The 20,768-nt window shown below is 31.9% G+C and overlaps 2 protein-coding genes across 3 annotated transcripts; both read left to right on the top strand.

Annotated features, from left to right (window-relative positions):
- The first annotated feature begins 564 nt into the window (after positions 1 to 564).
- On the top strand, positions 565 to 10,235 carry LOC114755698 (actin-related protein 2/3 complex subunit 2B-like). Of its 2 annotated transcripts, XM_028944568.1 has the most exons (10): positions 565 to 678; positions 1,782 to 1,848; positions 3,650 to 3,854; positions 6,140 to 6,285; positions 7,018 to 7,095; positions 7,814 to 7,946; positions 8,035 to 8,126; positions 8,204 to 8,260; positions 8,680 to 8,731; positions 9,873 to 10,235. In XM_028944568.1, the coding sequence occupies exons 1-10, from the start codon at positions 620 to 622 to the stop codon at positions 10,064 to 10,066; spliced, it is 1,083 nt and encodes a 360-aa protein (XP_028800401.1). In that variant the 5' UTR covers positions 565 to 619; the 3' UTR covers positions 10,067 to 10,235. The 2 variants fall into 2 exon arrangements, with proteins under 2 accessions (XP_028800401.1, XP_028800402.1); XM_028944569.1 differs by lacking the exon at positions 8,204 to 8,260.
- Positions 10,236 to 14,079: 3,844 nt separating this feature from the next.
- On the top strand, positions 14,080 to 16,761 carry LOC114755691 (uncharacterized). Its single transcript, XM_028944555.1, has 5 exons — positions 14,080 to 15,195; positions 15,296 to 15,510; positions 15,673 to 15,900; positions 15,977 to 16,214; positions 16,753 to 16,761. Exons 1-5 carry the CDS (start codon positions 14,080 to 14,082, stop codon positions 16,759 to 16,761), a joined length of 1,806 nt encoding a protein of 601 aa, XP_028800388.1.
- The last annotated feature ends 4,007 nt before the right edge of the window (positions 16,762 to 20,768 follow it).

The following is a 20,768-nucleotide window of genomic DNA, read 5'->3' as shown; positions in this document are numbered from 1 at the left end:
TGATTTTAATACTTAAATATTATTTTAAATTTTACCTTTTTTCTCCATTTCAAAAGAAGTAGCATATAAAATAAAAAATTAAAAACAAATTTTAAAGGATTTAAGTTCAAATTTAATTTTAAAAAAAACAGTAGTAATGTTGTACTATAATTTTATGATGTCTCAACTCTACAAGTTAAGTTGTAGCCAAGTTTTAGGTAATTTGTATTCTTACACGTAATTTCCATTCTCATGACATGGAATATTTTAAACGTAATGTTTAATCAACTTACCTTTCTAAGATGTTTGTAAATGTATTTGTGTGTGAAAACAAACTATAGAAGAGTTTGATTGAGATAATGATTGAGACAGAAGTCACGAAAGAAATAAACAATGAAAAGGAAAGAAAAACCAAAAGGGTATATGTGCTGTTGGTGATAGTTGGAATTAGTAGTGTATGTGGAGTTACTTGAAAGGTTACCAAACATGATTGCAACGTTGAACTTTGGTTTTACTCAAAGTGATGATTTAATTTATTTATTATATATACCTCCAAACCTACCACTTCACTTTGAGAAGGAATTTCAGTTCACTCTGGATCTAACACACAACACAGAGAAGATAAGAGAATCACAGATCCATGGCGTTCATAGATAGAGCTTCTCCTGCTCTCACAGAAATTCTCCTTAAACTCTATCGGTAAGTAACTTCACTTTTGTATCTTCTTTTTCTTCCTAGGTTTTTCTAAGGAGAAAGACGTATAATTAAGGATACTGAAATATCGGAATTTCAAAATGGTCCCTCGAAATGGCTTAATAGTTCTTATGAATTTCCTAGAGATTATTTTAGAATCAGATCTTCTTGCAAAATGATCTAAATGCTGTCAATAAAATATTTGTCTTAGTTGTTGTCATTTAACAAGTTAAAATTGTTATTTGTTAAATTGTTGTTACCATTAATGTTTAATAAAACATTTCACTAAAATTAGTTATCACTATCTTAGTTGTCATTGTCATTTTTTGGCCAGAGTTAACATTGTCATTTGGTAAGGTAAAAGTATTACTTACCTTGTTAAGTTGTTATTCAGTGCAGAATGTTCTCTTTTGCTTTCATTTAGAATTCTTGTTTCTATTTTGTTGTTGACACTTTGTTGGCCTTGGAGCTAGTTTCTTTCTTCTGGTTTTTGTTTTAAATGAATACATTTCTTTGGCAAAAAAAGAGCCTGTAAAATTGTTGTAGTAATTTCATTTTCCAAAAAAGGGCATTTGGGTAATTTCATTAGAAAACTTAACCTCATACTAATCTCTAGAGCCCTTGTTGGGACCAAACTTTACTTCGATCTCAACGATCAATTTCTTTAATTGTTTTTTTGGATAGGGGTGTGTGTGTTATGAGAACTAAAGATATACCTTTGTTCAATGGCATGTATTTAAGAGATAAAAAACTATTCTTTTCGGGGAAAAAACTCATCTCACTGAAATTTTGAGCTTATAAAAAATATGTGGAAAATATTGAAGAAATGAAAATAAAAATGCATATAAGGAATTAAATATAGGGAGAAAATTTTAAAACATTAAAAAAATGTTGAACAAAGTCTAAGAGAAGTTAGATCATTAGTAGTTTATAAGTCATATAGTTCCCCATAGAATTTATATTTTATTGATGATATTGATAACATATATTGGCCAGAGATGATAATGATTATTTAGGTAGATTCGGTGCATTGAAATTAAATTCCCACCATTTAAGGTTAAATTTCAAATAAAAATAGACTTTATATGCTTTTATTGAATTCATGACAGGACTGAGAAGCCCTTGGAGATTGATCATCACATATATGAAATTGGATCAGCGGAATACCATATTCAGGTAAGTCCCAACTGAAATTTCTTCCAATTTCATTAAATTTTAGAGTACATATATTATATTTTCAGTGATGATAACAATTTTCATAACACTTCTAATGTAAATAATTAGCTTAAAAGAGATAACAAAAGTTCGCAATATAATAATTAATCATAAAGTTTAAATTATACAATATTTTATTTTATTCCTAAACATGACGCTAGACCTAGTAAAACAGTAACACAGACGACATGTTTGAGTTACTCTTAAAACCAACTAGGAATTTTTTTTTTTGTTGGACTCAACAACTAGGAATTTAGATCTTCAGAAATTTATTGTTTGATTGGGTCCCCTTGTTATTTTCAATTATTTCTTTCTCTGACTTTGTGCTTTGTACGTTTTTGGTTTGAAACTTCATACACGGCTTTCTTTTATATTAATTAATCACAATATACTTAAAAAATATTGTATACTAGGTAAAAATTTTAACAAAAAAATAACCCAATCAAGTTCTCCATAACAATCATACAAGCGGCAAGTGCATTGTACTTACTAGCTTAAAGAATGTCCCAAAATAATTTGACTTGAGCGCAATTTTCCATATGCTATAATATATTATATTATAATTGTCAAATTTTTTAAAGGGGCACATCAACTTTAAAGCCAACAAAAGTTGGCCAACTTATAGTTAGCTAATAATTTATAAGATTGTGGGTTCAAATTCTATTGTCAACGTAAAGACTTTATTATTGGGTAAGCCCTAAATATTTTTCTAAGAGTAAAAAGCATGCCCTAACCCTTTTGTTTTTACTTTTTTTTTTTTGTTTGCTCCGGCCAGATTCCAAAGGCGTATGTTTGTCCTTACTTTGGGCCTCAGGGTGAAAAGCTAGTAAAAAGGATTTAGAAGAAGTTTAGATACCTTTTAGGAGCAATTAAAAAAAAAACTTTCACATAAATTGAAACAAAATCCTTCTCAAAAATTTACATCAAACCCCCTAATATTGCTTTAAAAAAGCTAATTTAAAAACCCTTAAGTAAATTGACATTGAAGTTCTGATTTTCGATCTTAAAGTGATATTTTGAATTATTTTGGTATTTTCTTAACAATAATATAATTTATACTATAAATTAGTTTTTATATTTAGGACAGAATTAGTGATTAACTATAGGCTTTATATGCTGTTTTCCAATTATCCAATGCCAATTGGATTTTATTTTTCAACCTGCCAATTATCAGTAAACGCTGTAAATTAATTGGAGAACAGCACATAAAGCATACAAGTGGCCATGCCTATTTTTTCTCCTTTAAAAAATGACTTTCAATTCTTGATAATTTTAATTTTTTAAATATTAAAAAATATTTAATAATTTTTTATTAAAGGCACGTGGAAAATATTTTTTTGCAAATAAAAATTTAATAAAAAATTAATATATTATACTAAGAAAACTTTTTTCTATATCACATCAAACACAATATTTTATTTTATCAAAACTCATTGTGATTTTACCTTTATTTTTATTCAAATTTTTCATGGTAGCAACAGTCGTTCTTGAATCAAATCGCATCTTAGTTTACAAAACTTTATCATTCTAAACCTATAAATTTAAAAAAAAAATAAACCACAATATTTATAAAAATCATAAATAATAAAATTCATTTTTAAAGACTTTATACAAAATATATTTATACAGGTAATTAATAATTTATGTGAATGTGTGTTATACAAAAGTCCAAATGAACTTAAATATTGAAGAGTTATGAAATAATTCCATAAAATATTCAATTTTTCATGGAAACTAAACGCTCACTGTGAGTTATTTTCAGTCTCATGCCTCAAATCCACAAATAGCATACTTGTCAATATCACTGCCGCCACTTTGCCAAGGACTTCAATCAGATAAACTATCAAATTTCACCATTCAAAAGGTAAAAGGGCTTTGCCCAGAGGCTTTGGAGATTGTTGATCCTCCCAGGGAAGGATACCAACTTACTCTCATTCTTTACCTCAACCACATTCCTCCTGCAAAAGGTTTGCCATATCTCAACTCAATTTCAATGTCATTAAAAAAATTCCTTTAAAATTTTTTATTAAATTCTGTTATTTATTTATGGAAAAATTAATCTTTTAGTTCTTGAAATTTTGACTCATTTAAAACTCAATCCCTCAACCATGACTTGTTATGACTCAATCCCTGAAAGTTTAATTCACTTAAAATTTAGTCCCTCATCTTTTTTATTTTAAATAATCTATAACCCATGTGAAGTCATCATTGAGTAATCCTACATGGAAAAAAATACAGTCATAAATTATTTTGTAGATTTCCAGCTCAACTCTCCATGTAAATTTGACAAAAAAATTGAAAAAAAAAATAAAGCTTCAGATTTACCATGAACTCAAACTGGAGATGAAGTGCGAACGGCGACTTCACTCTCCCTCACTCACGAGGGAGGAGGTGAGTGAGGGAGAGTGAGGTCACCATCGTCATCACTAGTTCTAGTTCATGGTAAATCTGAAGCTTTATTTTTTTTTTCAATTCTTTTGTCAAATTTACATGGAGAGCTGAGCTGGAAGTCCAAAAAAGAATTTATAACTGTATTTTTTTCCCGATAGGATGGTTCAATGATGACGTGGCATGGATTATATATGATAAGAACAAAATTATTAACAATAAAAAAGATGAGGGACTGGGTTTTAAACGAGTTAAATTTTTTGGACAGGAGTCATAACGAGTTATAGTTGAGAGACTGAGTTTTAAATGAGTTAAAATTTCAAGGACGAAAAGATTAATTTTCTCTTTATTTATTTATTTTCTTGCAGCTTATATTATAACTGTTTAGAGTTTCCATCTAAGTAAAGTACATGCGCGTTTTTAAAGTTTTGGCTTGAAATCATGTAGATATATATATATATATATATTTGCAAATATATATCTTTAGACCTTTTACTTGACGCAAGATATTATTTTGATCTCTTAATTTTATAAAGTGCCTTTTTAATTCTTTACTCTTATCCGTTAGCTTTATTAATAATAAATGTAAATATTAAAATTTTAAATGTTCATAAAATATTCATAAAAACTGCTATATTAAATTTATTTTTTAAGACATAATAATGATTGGCACACAAAAAATTTCATGTGAGACTTGATTGACACAAATATTTTAATAATAATGGTGTTAGAGTTACGCTGTGTTTGGCTCAACAAAGAGAAAGGGAGAAGAGGAATGGGGAGGGTAGCTACAAAAGAGAGGAGAGGGATTTTAATGATCTCTTGTTTGGATTGATTGGAGGGGAGGGGAGGGAGCAATTTTAATAATACCTTATTTTGTTTTAATAAAAAATTGACTATTTTAACTTCATAAAATTTAAATGAATTTTCTCGCTTTTTTATTTTGTTAAGATATAATTATATATAATGTAATTTACCAATTTTGATTTACAGGACACAGTCAAACACTTATAGGATATCAAAATAAAAATTCGTAAGTGATATATTTCAATCAGAGAAAAGACCTTGAAAGTGAAAGAAGATACCGACGGCCTCTTAGAATTAGAAGAAGAGGGGAAAAAAAGGTTTACAAATGCTTGTTAATTTTGGAGACAATTATCTCAACAATCTCTTGCTAGCTGTTCAAAATAACTCTCTTATGTAGAAATATTTACGACTAATGATTAGGGTTTAACAAATCAAAAGGGTATATGAGGAATTAAAATATTATCTCTCATCTCCCCTCCAAAAAAACTCCACTTTTTAAGAGAAGCTAGAAGGAAGGGGAGGGGAGAAAAGCCTCTCCCCTCTTTAAAAAATATTTTAACCAAACAAGGGGAGGGGAGTTATCCTAAAAAATTGCACTAGCCAAACAAGGGGAGGGGAGCAACTTCCCTCCCTTCCCCTCCAAAAATCTCGTACCAAACATAGTATTAATGTACTAAAAATATATTTTGTAAAATTAAAAGACTAAATTGAAACCTTTATTTGTATGAAATTAGAGGACCAAGGAGATTTTTTTTTCTTTTTTCTTTTAATTAATTTAAATTTGATTATTTGAAACAAATGCAAATAAATTCCATAGACCTCATGTGAGTTTTGATAAACCACACAGATTCACCTAGTATAAAATGCATACACTGTTCCTGATTTTTTTCCTCCAAAAATTCATTAAAATTTCCTTTCATTTTCAAAAGAGATTTTCATGTGAGCCATAAATAGTTTAACTCGTATCTTAGACTTTGTGCAATGGATGAAATTATTTAGTTTTATTACCTGTTACATGGACAATAAGTATGAATATTGTACTCAATTCCTGATGCAGAGCATGTTAAAATCATCAGAGAGATTTCCACAATTCAATCAGTCGTTCTAAGTTGTCAGCTGAAAGACATGCTTCAGAATGTTGAGTTCTATAAACCCATCAAATTTGTGTACCATCCAAGAGAACCATTCTTTCTCATCAAGCAGGTACTAATTTCCAATATTATGTTCACTCAAATCAAAATCCCACAATCCTCATCAAGTTTGAAAATCAAATACTCTGTTTCTTTCTTTCCCCCGCTAATACCCTGTTCCAACTGTTATTTCTTTCTGATTTTCCATTTAATTTCATGATATATTGTGAAGTAAGTCGCACAAATAACTCCTAAATTTTTCAAAAATTACACAAACCTCTCTTTTATACATAGATCTCCTCTTTATTTTCAAAGTCTCCAGAAACTTTCCAAGAAACAAGGATGAAAATACATAAACTTGTTTAGGATTTTATTGAAATTATATGAACATCTGTGTTTTTTTTTTAATCAAATATGTACTAGCTTTCCTTCATAATATAAGGGACGTCTTTGAAGTTTGAACACTCAAAGGACATCTATGTAATTTAGCGTTTGCTTTCAGAAAAAAAGTTTGTATAGGCTTTGAAAGTAGAAAGAAAGCTCATATAATTTCACAAGACTTAAGGAGGGTCTTTTGAATTTTGGCAAAACTCAAAAGGTAAATGACATATGTTCTACGTCATTTGAACTTTGAAGTACTTTTATATTCTAATAAAAGAAATCAAAGTTCTGATAATCACAATGACATGATTGAGATTAGGATTCATAAACCATAAACAAGAATTACTAATTCAGCTTTGTCATCTGTCACAGTTGTTCATATTCTAGTGCTTATCCATGTTGACTATTTATATGCTTCACACAGCCTCAAAGAATCATAGCAATTTTCCCAATTCGTTTCAGAGAAAATGCAGATGTCATTATTGCAACAGCTTTCTTTCAGGTACATGGACTACTTTTAGTCCTCAATATAAGACATAATTAACTAATTTGGAAAGATTAATTAAAAAAATTAGTTAAGTTGGTTACTTATAATAAATATGTGTTGTCTTTCCTAGAATCATGTATATTAGCTAAAACTACTATTTGGTGGAACTTTTAACATATATAACTACTATAAAAATTACTTTAAAAAAAATGAATAAATATAAAAGGCAAATTAGAATTGAGTTTTATATTTAGAATCGAATTAAAAGTCAAACTAACTCTTATATTAAGAATCGAGAGTAATATATAGCTATAGATCTTCTCATTTTAAAGAAAATATGACCATTATTTAGTTAATTTGGATGGTCCAAGTCTCTTAATAATTTATTTAAGAAAATAAATTTAGACCGTCAAATCAATTAAATAGTTAGAATTTGCTAAAAATGAATCATTTTCCCATCACATAATTAGCTTATGAATTGTGACATAGCACAAATAAGTAATTAATTCTCAACATTTTTTTTTTTTTTTTGCGTTTTGGTAAAACTTTTCTACACCGGTTAGCAACAATCAGTGTAGAATAGTTTTTTCCTACAATGGTTCAATAATAATCAATGTAAAAATATTAGACTTTCTATACTAGCTGTATCTAATTCAGTTGAATAACCGGTATAAAATGGCCTTTTTGCACTAGCGATAATTTTTTTCTCTTATTTCTTGATAATTAATGGCAGGAACTCATGGATGTTGGAAACTCAGATAAATGGGCCAAGGCACCACGATGTTCATGGTCAGCCATTCCTCCTCCAGAGTTAAGAGGAGAAGCATTCGAGGATTTGAGTACCAATGGAGGATTCGTCTCTTTCGGTATCAGTCTTTAAACTTCGACTCAAATATTAGTAACAAAAGAATTGCTTGATAAAGATATATGGATTCTAATGCACGTGGATCACAGATATCTCTTCACACCATGTTGAAGGCAAAAGACCGGACAAGATTCTATGGAATCTATTAAACTTCAACGCATATGTGAGATACCATGTTAAGGTAATATTTTGTGTACACGTTAGTTCTAATTAAAAATCAGTGTTTTTATGAAATCTTCATTTAATACTACGTCGCAGAGCACTAAAGGTTATATACAAAGAAGGATGAGGAAGAAGTTGAAAAGTTTGGTTGAGGTAAACAATAATTTTAAGTGTGACATTATGATATTATATATATGTACTGTTTGTAGAATAACACATTGACTGAACACACACTCTCTCTCTATATATATATACTCCGATCCTTAATATATGACTTAATTGTTGAGTTGATTTTGATCCTAAATATAAGATATATTTCTTATATTTTTTAATTTTTTCTAAATTATCCATATGGATACTCTGTTGACTGTAATCAAGTGAAAGAGGGACAGAGAATATTAAGGAAGATGATTATAGTATTTAAGGAAAAATATGTCATATTTCTTATAATTAACTAATTTACCTAACTTTCTTAATCTAATCAAATTAGTTAAATAGGTTTTATATTAGAGACCAAAAGAGTATTATATAATCCAGCTAGGCAGATGCTAATTCTGTTTCTTCGTATGCAGGTTCTACACCCTACAAGCTTAGAGGAAAACAGACAACCCAAAAGACTTGAAGGTCAACTTTCAGCTGCCAATTAAGTTTCAAATTCAATAATATCATTAATTAACAAATTAAGACTGAGTTTTTTTTAATCAAAACAAATAAACACTGATAAAACAAGCTAAGTTCGTAATCTTATTTTGATGCTACAATAGTGTGCATAAATATTTTAAAAAACAATATTCCCTCAAGTCCTGTATGTAAGAACTAGATTGGGTTAAGGTGCAAAATTACCCTAAAAGTTTTCACTTTGGAGTGCTTGGTATCCAACAGTTTTTTTAGGAGCAAATTTGCCTCAAAAATTTAAAATCATAGCAATATTGCCTTTTGCTATTAAAAATGTTAATGGTTAATGTCATTATTTTAACAGTCAATATTAGTTTTTCTTGATGGTAGGGAACAATATTATTATGATTTTAAACTTTCGGGTTAAATTTGTTCCTAATCAAACTTTGAGATAACGAGAGTTCCTGATTAAAAACTTCTGGGACATTTGTACCTTAACCCATAATTAATTTGCAGAGATCAAAAAAATTCGCTAAGTTAACCTTAACCCATAATTAATTTGCAGAGATTAAAAAAATTAGCTAAGTTAGTTATTTATAAAATATGTGTATTTGCACTGGAGACTGCTCTTTGGATTGATAATCTTGTTAACAAGTGCAAATAATAGGGAGAATTGAGGAAAAAAAACTTATAAATTTAGGAGATAAAGTAAAATGATATCTTAAATTTAGGATTAGAATAAAATCTTCTATTAGGTCTTACATTTAACACTACTTCCGGTTCTTAATATAAGAGCTAGTTGACTAATTTGAATATATTAAAAAAATTAGCTAAGTTAGTTATTTATAATAAATATATGTTGTTTTTCCTAAAATATCTTTGTTAACCAAGTGTATTGGCTAGAATTACTATTATTACAAGAACTATCTTGAGAAAAATAGACAAATATGAGAGATAAAGTGGATTGAAATATTAGATTTAGGACTAAGATAAAAATTAAATGAGTTCCAAGATTGGAGGTAGTACTTAATAAAAAATCATAGAAGTATAGCAAAGTCTACATTACTTAAGGATTATTTATGAAAGCAATATGAAGCCAAAAAAACTTGTTTCTGATTTATTTCGTATAATATTTGTTTCCAATTTGCAGGATGTAAGTACGTGAAGAAACTAGTAAGATCATCGAAAAATAAAATCCTGAAACGAAGATGGGGTGGTTTTAGCAGACAGATAAAAAGAATTCGTTCCAGACTTAAAATTCATGGGTTTGGAAGATTTCGTCAAAAGTGGTTGAGGTTCCCAAAATTTTCATCAAATTCAAAGGGATATACAAAATTAGAGTAATTCTTTTTTCAGTTTTTTATTTTTATGAAATATGCAGACTTGTATGAAGTAAGTCTAGAATAATAATGCTCCAGCTCACTAAATTTTTTTTCCCTTTTGAACAAATATCAAATTCCAACAAATTGATTATTGTAGACAAAAGAAGCATTCATGCTTATTTCTTCCCAAATTTGTCATGGAGCAACATCAAACAAAATGTAGATCCTATTAACCTGCACTCACCAAAGTAAAGGTAAATGTATCATAGCATTCAAAAGGAGATAAAAGAGAGAATAAGCGGATGATATGGGTCCCACGCAGCATAAGGGTGTGATAGGAAGTTTGTTTTAAGGAATGTAACATACCAAAATATTCACTTATAATCACTTTCGTATGAGAAAAATGAAGAGGAGGAGAAGAGAGGAAAAATTTTAATGAGTTTAGCTTAAAAGAATTGGAGAAGTGGGATTATGAAATTTTAGTAAAGGAATATATGTGTGTGTGTATATATATATAAGATAAAATGGTAAGAAAAATTAATTTAAAACTTTCTTCAATTTTTTTTAAAATCAAACTCATTACAATTTTTTCTTCTTTTCCCATTTCTCTATTTCCTTCGTACCAAATAGATCATCGAAGCAATAGCGCTGTTCATTGCAAACAAATGAGTCATATACTAACTAAACAACATCTTAACCATGCCATGATGTAGCTTCCTTCTAATTAAACGACCCGGCCGAAACACCTCTCCTCTCTTTTATTTCTTACTTTCTTTTGTTAGGTTTAGGCTTTCGTTTTTGGATTTCTTTTGGGTTGGGTTGACTCTTAAGTTGCCATCAACATTGAAACAAACTAATTCATGTGTATTTCAAAAATTGAATTACAGGGAACATTTAAAAAAAAAAAAAGGTAATATAAGGACATAAAACAAACAGCCAACCAAAAGGTATAGGTAAAAAGGGGTGTGGGTATATATGTGGTTAAATTGCGTGTTTTATAGTTGGTACCAAACCGAAATAAAGAAAAGTGTTGTGTTCAACTCTCGACATCTGTCATGAATTTTTGTTCAATCGTCTATGATATAAGTCAACGTAAAACTCTTTTATTTAACAATTTATTAAAAGGGTTCATTGCTGACATGGTGGCTTTCTATGATCCATTTAGCACATAATGAACTCTTAACAAACATTGATTAGTCCAAAGTTATTCTAATTATTTATGCCAAAAAAGAAGATTTTTTTCGGGGTGTATTTCTTTAAGTTTTGTATTTATTTTCAAATTGGTTATTTTATTGGTAACTAGACCATCTTTTTTTCAATCCTTTTTTTTAAAATAAAAATAGAAAAATGTGATTTATTAAGAAATTCAATAAAAATATATAATACTATCTCCATTATTTCAAATTAAGTATTTTCTTGTGTCAAAAATAACAAAAATAAATAAAAAATGATTTGCATTCTTGCGATTTATGTTTGAAAAAAATATAGTCAATTACTCAATATTTATTTCAACGATAGTGCATTCTTTTTTTTTTTTTTTTTGGCTAAAACAAAGTCAATTTTATTAATCACGAAACAAATCAAGCACAAGCACCAATAGCCAATCGAAGCCAAATAATCTCTCTGAAAAAAAAAAGGCCTAAAGTACAACCCACCTACCAAAAATAACAAAATGCAAGAAACACAAAAAAAAAGAAAAAAGAAAAACAGCGGTTGACAAAACAACATGATATCACAATGACAACTTAAAAAGACTCAATAGCTGACCAATCAGCCAATACATTTCCTCATCCAAGGTCGAGCCTTCTATTCCAAGGTGTGTTCATGCAAAATGGCTGTCGGAGGAGATTCACTGACCAGATATCAAAGTTTGGGCACATCCCCTTACATGCCTAGCCGCTAGAAAATCTGCAGCTCTATTGCCCTGGTGATCTACTGGAGAAAAAGAACAGTTAGACAAAGATTCTTTGGAACATAGCACCTCCTCAACTAGATTAGCACACTACCATTCACAATTCCCTAGTCTGGCTTTAATAATCATATTAAATAACTCATTACAATCCATTTCAAAACAAACGTGACAGGATGCAAATTCGCTACACAACCCAAAGGCTTCCTTTAAAGCCAAATCTTATGTCATTAGAGTAAATCCTGTTGTAACTTTTCTGCATAAAATTCCCACTACAATAGATTCATTGTTTCTGCGAATTACACCCACACCAGCAAAACCATCCGCCTCCTCATAAGTTATAAGCACCATCAGTGTTGATTTTTGTAGTACCCACAGTAGGCTTCGTCCAGTGATTCAGCCGTACCTCTTTATCACAACATATTTACATGCTCATTACTGGCCCCTTAACCTTTGCATTCACAAATTCCTCTACTAGTTTAAAGACTTCGATAGTTATTACAACTATTGAAACCACTCTAATATCCTTGAAAATCTAATCCTATCTCGATTTCCAGATCTACCAACTCACAGATGCAATCATAGCTTTCTGCACCCTATCCATCTTGCCATTCTTAACAACGTTTCCTTATACTACTTCCCAAAATTGGAAATATGCATCCTATCAATTTTGATTCCCAAATTGCAGCCAAAAAAATACTTCTAGGACCAAAGGTAGAATAATATCAAATGTTTAATTATCTTAGCTAGGCTCATTTCTGCACACTGGACAGAGCATATCTTTAGAATATTTCCTTGTATACAGTGTTTCTTTTGTTGCTATCGCCCTACTAAGAAGTCTTCAAATAAATTGCTGCGCTTTGGGTGGGACCACCAATTTCCATATCTTTTTCCAAAGCTCTTTCGACAGTTGATGAGAAGAATTAGGATCCTTCTTCATACTAAATCCTTTTTCTTCTTTCACTGCATAATAACACAATTTAACTGTGTATATGCCATTCCTCACGACCAAATTAGCTTATAACAACAATCCTAACTTGGAATTTGAATTTTTAATATCCATTGCTTTTCTTTGTTGCTCAAGCAATCATTAATGATATCTAGACTGCACTATTCTCCCTTTAGTAAATCAATAAGCATCAAATTATTTCTCTAACTATCTACATTCAAGTCACTCAATATGCATCTACTCAGATCAGGTAACCATCTAACCCACCATACACTGATGTTATTACCATTTCCAACCTTCCAATATAAATTTTTGGGAAAATTAGTTTCCAAGTCCTTGTAGTTTTCACGAGTTTTGAATTAGGTCCTTGCATTTTTTTTCCTTTTTATCAAGTCCTTTAAGTTTACTCCGTTAGATCCGTTAGTCCCTAAAGCTAAAAACTGTTTAATTAAAGCTAACAGTGTTAAGAAATCCGTTAATGAGCAATGAGGTGGCAAACCATTGGACATATTTTTACAGCTAGAACCTGATTAAGCATCTAGCTGGAAAAAAAAATTTTCGAAAAAATATCAAAAAAGTAAAGCCAGATAAGACTCCGGTCATGTAAACTAAAGACGTGAAGGTAGAAGCGTAGCGATGAAGCTTCACATTAGGGTTGTCTCTTCGTCTCTTCTATTCCATTGAACACGCACAACATTGCAAAGAAGGCACCCGAAATCATCACGGACAATCTCCAGAAGGTTAGTCGACTCTGCTTATGAACTCTTGACTTTTTTTTTTTTTTCCCGTTTGTCCAAAAGGTTAGCCGACTTCTCAGTTCTCATAGGGCTTGGGAATGATTAGATATAGGACCCATGATGTTACTAACTTGTCCACGAGGTTGATCCCTGGCACTTTATTTTACTAATTTATTCATTCTATTTCTTTCCGTGACACTATCACAAACAAGTAGATGATGTGTTTGGATTCAATGATTATGTATTGTTTTTATCATTTGACCAAGGTGTCCATAGATTTACGATTTATAAAAAATATGGCTGTGACTTCTGCATATATGCACGTTTTTTTATATAAATGCGTGGGTTTTAAAATTGCAACCTGATTATTATATATCCATATAATAAATTGATAATATTCTAAACTTTTATAATTTAATGTATTAAATTTCAGGGTTATCATGGAGCATGAGGAAAATATACAAGAAGCAATTGATGATGAAATGCTAGAATATTTAGACGATAGTGATGAAGCAGATATGGGATATGATTACTTCAATGAATTCATTGATGTTGATTTAGTGGAGAATGTGGGACAAAGTAATAGGAGCTATTCAGACGAGCATGTAGGTTCACAAGTTGTTTCTTTTTCTGGGGTGCCGAATGAGAACATTGGTGATTTGCTATCAGAACTAGAAGATGATGAGTTGTATGAAGACCATGTGTTTGATGAAAATGAAGATAAGCCAATAACAAGTTATGACAAATACAACCCAGCAGAGATGTGTAAGGACTTTAAATTTAGTTTGGGGATGGAGTTTACTTCAATCAAACAATTTAAGGATGCTTTGAAGGAGCACTCTTTGCTGAATGGTTATGTGTTTGACTATGTAAAAAATGATAAAGAGAGATGCCGGGTGAAATGCAAGAGTAAATGTGGTTGGTTGATGTTTGTAAGCAAAGAAGCTGACTCATCGACTTATCGACTAAAGACATTAAATCCAAAGCATGCATGGGGAGTAACCATTGATGCAACAAGGGCTTCAACAGATTGGATTGCTGAGAAGATAGTAGACAGTGTTAGAATGAACAAAAATATGAAGTTGGCAGATGTGCAAGCTACCATCAGAAGGAATTACATGGCCAAACCTTCTCTTAATAAGGCATTTTGGGCTAGAAAAAAAGCAAGGGGGATGGTTGAGGGGGATCATAAAGAAGAATATGTTCACTTGAGGGACTACTGCATGGAAGTCAAATCTAAAAATCCAGGATCAACATTTTGTCTTGTCACAGATAAACCATATGTAGACTGGCCAAGAGTATTTAGGAGATTGTATATGTGCTTAGAGCCTGTGAAAAGAGGCTTCAAGGCATCATGTAGGCCAATTATTGGATTGGATGGTTGCTTTCTCAAGGGTCCATATGGAGGCATATTATTAGTGGCTGTAGCTCGTGATCCTAATGAGCAATATTTTCCTTTAGCCGTGGCGGTGGTTGAAACAGAAAATAGGGATTCTTGGACATGGTTCTTGAAGAATCTGTTTGATGATATTGGGTCCATAGCAGAAAAAAGATGGGTATTTATTTCAGACCAACAGAAGGTTGTAATTATGTGTTTTTTATGTATTATATTTTTATTTATTTGTTCATCTAATAATTATGTATTTTAATGTGTAGGGTTTAGTTCAAGCTTTTGAAGAATTGCTTGAAGGTGCAGAACACCGTTATTGTGTAAGGCACTTGTATGCCAATATCAAGGCAAAGTATGGTGGTGGAACTTTGGTGAGAGATTTAGTAATTCATGCAGCAAAAGCAACTTACCCACCGGCATGGGAAGGGATAATGAATGAGCTGAAAAAAGTTTCAAAGGAAGCATATGAACATTTAATGAGGTTTCCTCCATCTTGTTGGACAAAGGCCTATTTTGATGATTATTGCAAGTCTGATATGATTATGAATAACATATCAGAGTCTTTCAATGGTAGACTATAAGAAGCAAGGGAACGACCAATTATTGGTCTTCTTGATTGGATCCGAACTTATTTGATGGATAGGTTTAATCAAAATAGGGTAAAAGCAGAAAAATATCATGGCAAGGGAATTGTGTGCCCTCGACCTCGTAAACGTCTTGACAAAGAGATAGTAGAATCTAGAAAGTGGGAACCAAGATTTGCAAATAATGATGAATTTGAAGTGTCATATAATTTTCAAAGGTTTACAGTCAATCTCAAATTCAAGTGGTGTGCTTGTCGATGGTGGCAGTTGACTGGAATTCCATGCAGGTATGTTTATAACTCACTTTCAAACTTTAAATTATTTGGAAACACATTTTTAATATTCTCATTCTATTTATTATAGGCATGCTGTGAGTTGCATTTATGCTAGTCGACTCAACCCCATTGACTATGTGGATCCAACACTTAGTTTGCAAGCTTATGTGGATTGCTATGCTCCTGTGATCCATCCTATTAATGGAGAAGAGTTGTGGGCACGCACAAGAATGGAACCAATTGATCCACCAAAATACCACAAGCGTCCAGGCAGGCCACAAAAAAAACGAAGAAGAGAGCTTGATGAACCAGCCCCTCACAACAAGGTTAGAAGACGCAATACAAGTGTAAAGTGTAAGATTTGTGGGAATTCCGGACATAACCGAAGGACTTGCCCTCAACCACTCAAGCAAAGTGGAAATCAATGCTCTCAGGAAACTATTAATGTGACACATCCATCAAGTAGTCAACCTGAATGCCACCGAAATTAATATGTTATCAACTTTTAATATGATATCTTCTTTTTGGATATGGCTTAATATTCCAATTTTTTGTTGAAAAGAACTTCATGTATTTTCTTAATGTCTTTAGCGGCCAATTATGAATTGAAAATTGAATTTATGATATGTTTATGGTTCCAGTGACTTTATTTGTTTTATTTGGATGTCTTTGTATGGTAATATGTATTGGAAAGCATGTGAGCGCATATGCCCATCAATCATGATGCACAATATATGTGTGGAGTCCAAGGATTATCTATTTTTTTATTTTACCAACTAGAAAAATGGTTTGCTGTTGCTGATACAATCATATTAATTTGGGAACTAGTTTGGGTTTTGAAATAAAATATATCACATTAAACAGGTGTTATGATACAATGAGTATAACAGTTCTTATATGCCAAATTGCCTAAAACACTCCCTAAATTACAAGAACCAAAACTTACATCCTAAAGTGCCAAAATACAATCAGTGTCTTAAAGTCTCAATAAAATCAACATCCTAAATGACTTAAACAATGGGCAAAATCATTGTCTTGCCAACCTACTTTCATATCACAAATATTGCAAAATCAAAACAACAAGACAACATCCTATTTCTTCTTCAAGTTTTCACTTGTCTTCTCTTGCTCATTGACAATATCTGAGATACTCTTAGGAACAACAGCATCATACCAGCCAAATAAATTATAAATCCAAGTATCCTGCAAAATCCATCACCATTAATCAGATCTCATGTTTCAGCCAAATGTATGAAAAAAGCATCTCTACAATTTGGAAAACAAAATGATTACTCGTAAGCATTGAGATTCAACAAGGATTTTAATATTTGTCATAACTTCTTCAATGGATTCCCATCCTATATTAGCAACCCCCCATCCTATATTAGCAATTCCAGGAATAACAAAAATTAAACACTTAACATCCACAAGTAATATAACATTTAAAACAATCAACATAACTAAAACATAAAAATTTTCTTTATTTTGATGGGGAAAAAAATATGGCTTGTTAAGAATGAAAATCCAAATGGTCTTATGTGTGGTTCCCACATAAAAGTGAAAGTTAATAATCAAGGGGCAATATAGCATATGAAATCTTTTTTTCCCCCTTAATGTAAGGGCAAGCCGAAGATTGAAAAAAGTGGACCACCTCCAAGAGGCTTCGAAAAATAATCACACTAGCACCTTGTCTTCCAGGAACATCCGTCTACATCCATTTGGTACCTTCTAGGTGATAGCATATGAAATCTATAAATACCAATACTTTGGGAATCACAATAAAATAATTAAATAATTTCAAACACTTGCTGCATCAACAAAAGGCTGTGGATATCATATTCATCCACTCTTTGACTCAACTGCGATGAATGACTCAAATGCCAAAAACCAAATGGGATGATGATAGCATTGACGATGGCTTGGTCGGCGTCCAAATCCCTTACCTTTTCTAGAGATGGTGATGACGATGCCTTGCTCAGCGATCTGCTTTGCCCCATCGGCCTCCTCCGCAATCAACAACCCACCTTCTGTTCTCCCTCAAAAACGCCCTAACCCCTCTCATTATGAGAATAGTCTAGTCATGGGCAACGTGGACTTGCTCATGCCTTATCAGATCTAACTTGGAAATATATATGCCACATCATCAATATTTGACAGATTTTTTAACACTGTTAACATCTATTTAACAGAAGGACTAATTACTCTAACAGGGTAAATTTAAAGGATCAGGTAAAAAGAAAAAAAAAATACAAGGACCTAATTCAAAACCTAGGGAAACTATAAGGACTAGGGAATTAGTTTTCCCTAAATTTTTCTTTAACAATTCCCTTTCCTCCATAATACTAATCCTACACCATGAAGATTTCCCACACTTCTTTGATTGTATGAAATCAAGCTTGGAGAAATACTTCCCTTTCAAGATACTACTCCACAAATCAGTTGGTTTATGGATCCATCTCCATGCTGTTTTGGCTACAAGAGTTTTGTTGAAACATAGAAAATCTCTGAATCCCAAACCCCTTCGCCCTTGTTTGCATTCAACAATTTCAATCTCTTCCAATGTATGTTACTGATATTCTCCTTCTCTTGCCACCAAAAATTGCCCGCTAAAAGATCAATTTCCATAGAGGTTCTTTTAGGGAAGAGAAAACATGTCAAAGCATAATAGGTTAGAGCTTGCTATAGCTTTAGTTAAAATTCCAAGAGAAAGTCAAAAAGTTTCTACTTCTAGCCTTATTGTTTTAAACCCACCTTATCCCTCACAAGCTAAAGTAGATGCTTTCCACCTCCCCCAAATAATTGGTAGTCCCAAGTACTTACCATGTTGATCCACCTGCTTAATCCTTATAGCAGCAGATACATCTTCACAAACATCTTTAGGTGTATTGTCAGAGAAGTAAATACTAGATGTCTCAAGATTCCCCTCTTTTCCTAAAGCGAAGCAATACATCTAAAAGATTTTCCTCAATATTAAGCAGTTAAACGGATCAGCATTAACAAAGACCAAGACATCATTTGCAAAAAAAAATCAATGTGATCAACTAGGTACTAATTGGCAAGTTTAATACCATGCAAATCCTTTTACTCAACATGGTGTTTCACTATTAATGACATTAACTCAATCAGCATCATGAACAAATAGGTACAAATGGGATCTCCTTGCCTTATCCCAAGTTGAGACTTGAGCGTAGCAACATTTATGCCCAAAATTGTTCAGATTAAAATCCACAGATATCACGAACTTCATCACCCATCTGATCCAAGTCTAATCAATGCCCATCTTTCTCGCCACACCTTCTAAGAAATCCCACTCTGCCCTATCATATGCCCTGTTCATGTCAATCTTCATAGCTACTTCCTATTTCCTTTTTTTTTTTTTTTTAAGGTAATGAAATGCCTCATGTGTTATAATCACATTATCCTAAATATAAAGGCTCTTTGATTAGGTGAGATGACCTTGTCCATCAATCCCCTTAATCTCATAGCCAAGACATTAGCAATTATTTTGTAAGCCACGTTACGTAAACCAATTGGTCTCAAATGACCTCCTACCTCAAGCTTATTCAATTTAGGCAGCAGCACAATATTGGTTTTATTAATAGTATCAATATTAATATTATTCAGGAAAAAACTTCTTATCAGCTAACAGACTTCATCCTAGATATTTTCCTTTGAGGCATGATAAAACTTTACATTAAAAATGCCTTGTCCAGAAGCTAAATTAGCACCAATTAAAACACTGCCTTTCTAATTTCCTCCTTCATTATATGACTTGTTAGAAACTCATTATCTTCATTTGTTACAACTTTCTGCACATAATATTGGTTTTATTAATAGCATCGATATTAATATTCTTGAGGAAAAAACTGTTGGAAATTGTGCCCTAGGGGCCAATCATTATGTTTTGAACATTGTTAATTTATGAATTTATCAATTACGTTATCATATTATTTGCATGTTTTCTGTGGTAACTATCCTTGGATAACTCATGGTTTATCCTAAATGTCCCTGGTCGGTCATCTATGTGGGAGCAAAGATGAAATAAGACCAGTATGACTTTAAAGATATATAGAGATATAAATTAAAGTCATAGGCACATGTAAGAGTACAAGGTGTTGGACCGACCCGCTATGAGAGAGCTGCATGGGTTAAGTCATAAGCTTCTCTCATATACAAACCACGTCACTATGCCCTTTGACCTGAGATCATCATGGATTCCTACATGAGAAACGCTTAGCTTTGACCTAGTCAAAAGTCACTTTTGACCGAGTGATCATAAAGACTGTGTTCAGGTTTAGTGGTTTTTCATGCGGAGGAATGTGAATGGTCAAGATGGAATTTGTCCCTCACATTCGTAGAGAGACATTACTGGGCCCCTCGATGAGTGAGTCTGAGAAATGTATGGCCATACTATAATGGAAAGGTAGTTCCGTTTCTATACTCAGACTACTCAGGGATCGAGAAAGTAACGGTCATGGATAGGAGGATGACGTTCTCCATGCCTCATCCATGACCAAAATGTCGTGAGACAAAAGGGACGTGATATGGTTGTATGAAAGGTTGCATCGTTCAATGATCCTCATATGATTTGGGTAGTCGTGATGTCTTGCTAGAGACCGCTTACGACTTGTGGGTCATCATAGTTAATGGCCCACTGCCAACTTCATATGGGCCTACAGGGTCGCACACAAAATAGCCCGACACGAGTTATGATGTCCAGATTCATTGAATCTAAGATATGTCCAGATTCAATGAATAATATAGGGTGGACGTATATATATATATATAAATTCGTATATATATAAATATAAAAGATATTAATTGTTAGATTTAATTTATAAGGATAAATTAAATATATACAAATTAATTCCGTCATCTCC

This window comes from Neltuma alba, unplaced genomic scaffold (genome assembly GCF_004799145.2).
Source record: "Neltuma alba isolate B1F8T4 unplaced genomic scaffold, ASM479914v2 tig00010322_pilon, whole genome shotgun sequence".
NCBI classification, from domain to species: Eukaryota; Viridiplantae; Streptophyta; class Magnoliopsida; order Fabales; family Fabaceae; genus Neltuma; species Neltuma alba.
The sequence above is the reverse complement of the archived record's forward strand: the minus strand, read 5'-3'. Positions and strand labels throughout refer to the sequence as shown.

Coding starts and splice junctions, on each gene's coding strand:
- LOC114755698 (XM_028944568.1), top strand. CDS start 620: ATGGCGTTCATAGATAGAGCTTCTCCTGCTCTCACAGAAATTCTCCTT. Junction 1,849..3,649: donor CAGCGGAATACCATATTCAG/GTAAGTCCCAAC, acceptor AGTTATTTTCAG/TCTCATGCCTCAAATCCACA. Junction 8,732..9,872: donor ACAACCCAAAAGACTTGAAG/GTCAACTTTCAG, acceptor TCCAATTTGCAG/GATGTAAGTACGTGAAGAAA.
- LOC114755691 (XM_028944555.1), top strand. CDS start 14,080: ATGGAGCATGAGGAAAATATACAAGAAGCAATTGATGATGAAATGCTA. Junction 15,511..15,672: donor GCATATGAACATTTAATGAG/GTTTCCTCCATC, acceptor TTTGATGGATAG/GTTTAATCAAAATAGGGTAA. Junction 15,901..15,976: donor TTGACTGGAATTCCATGCAG/GTATGTTTATAA, acceptor TATTTATTATAG/GCATGCTGTGAGTTGCATTT.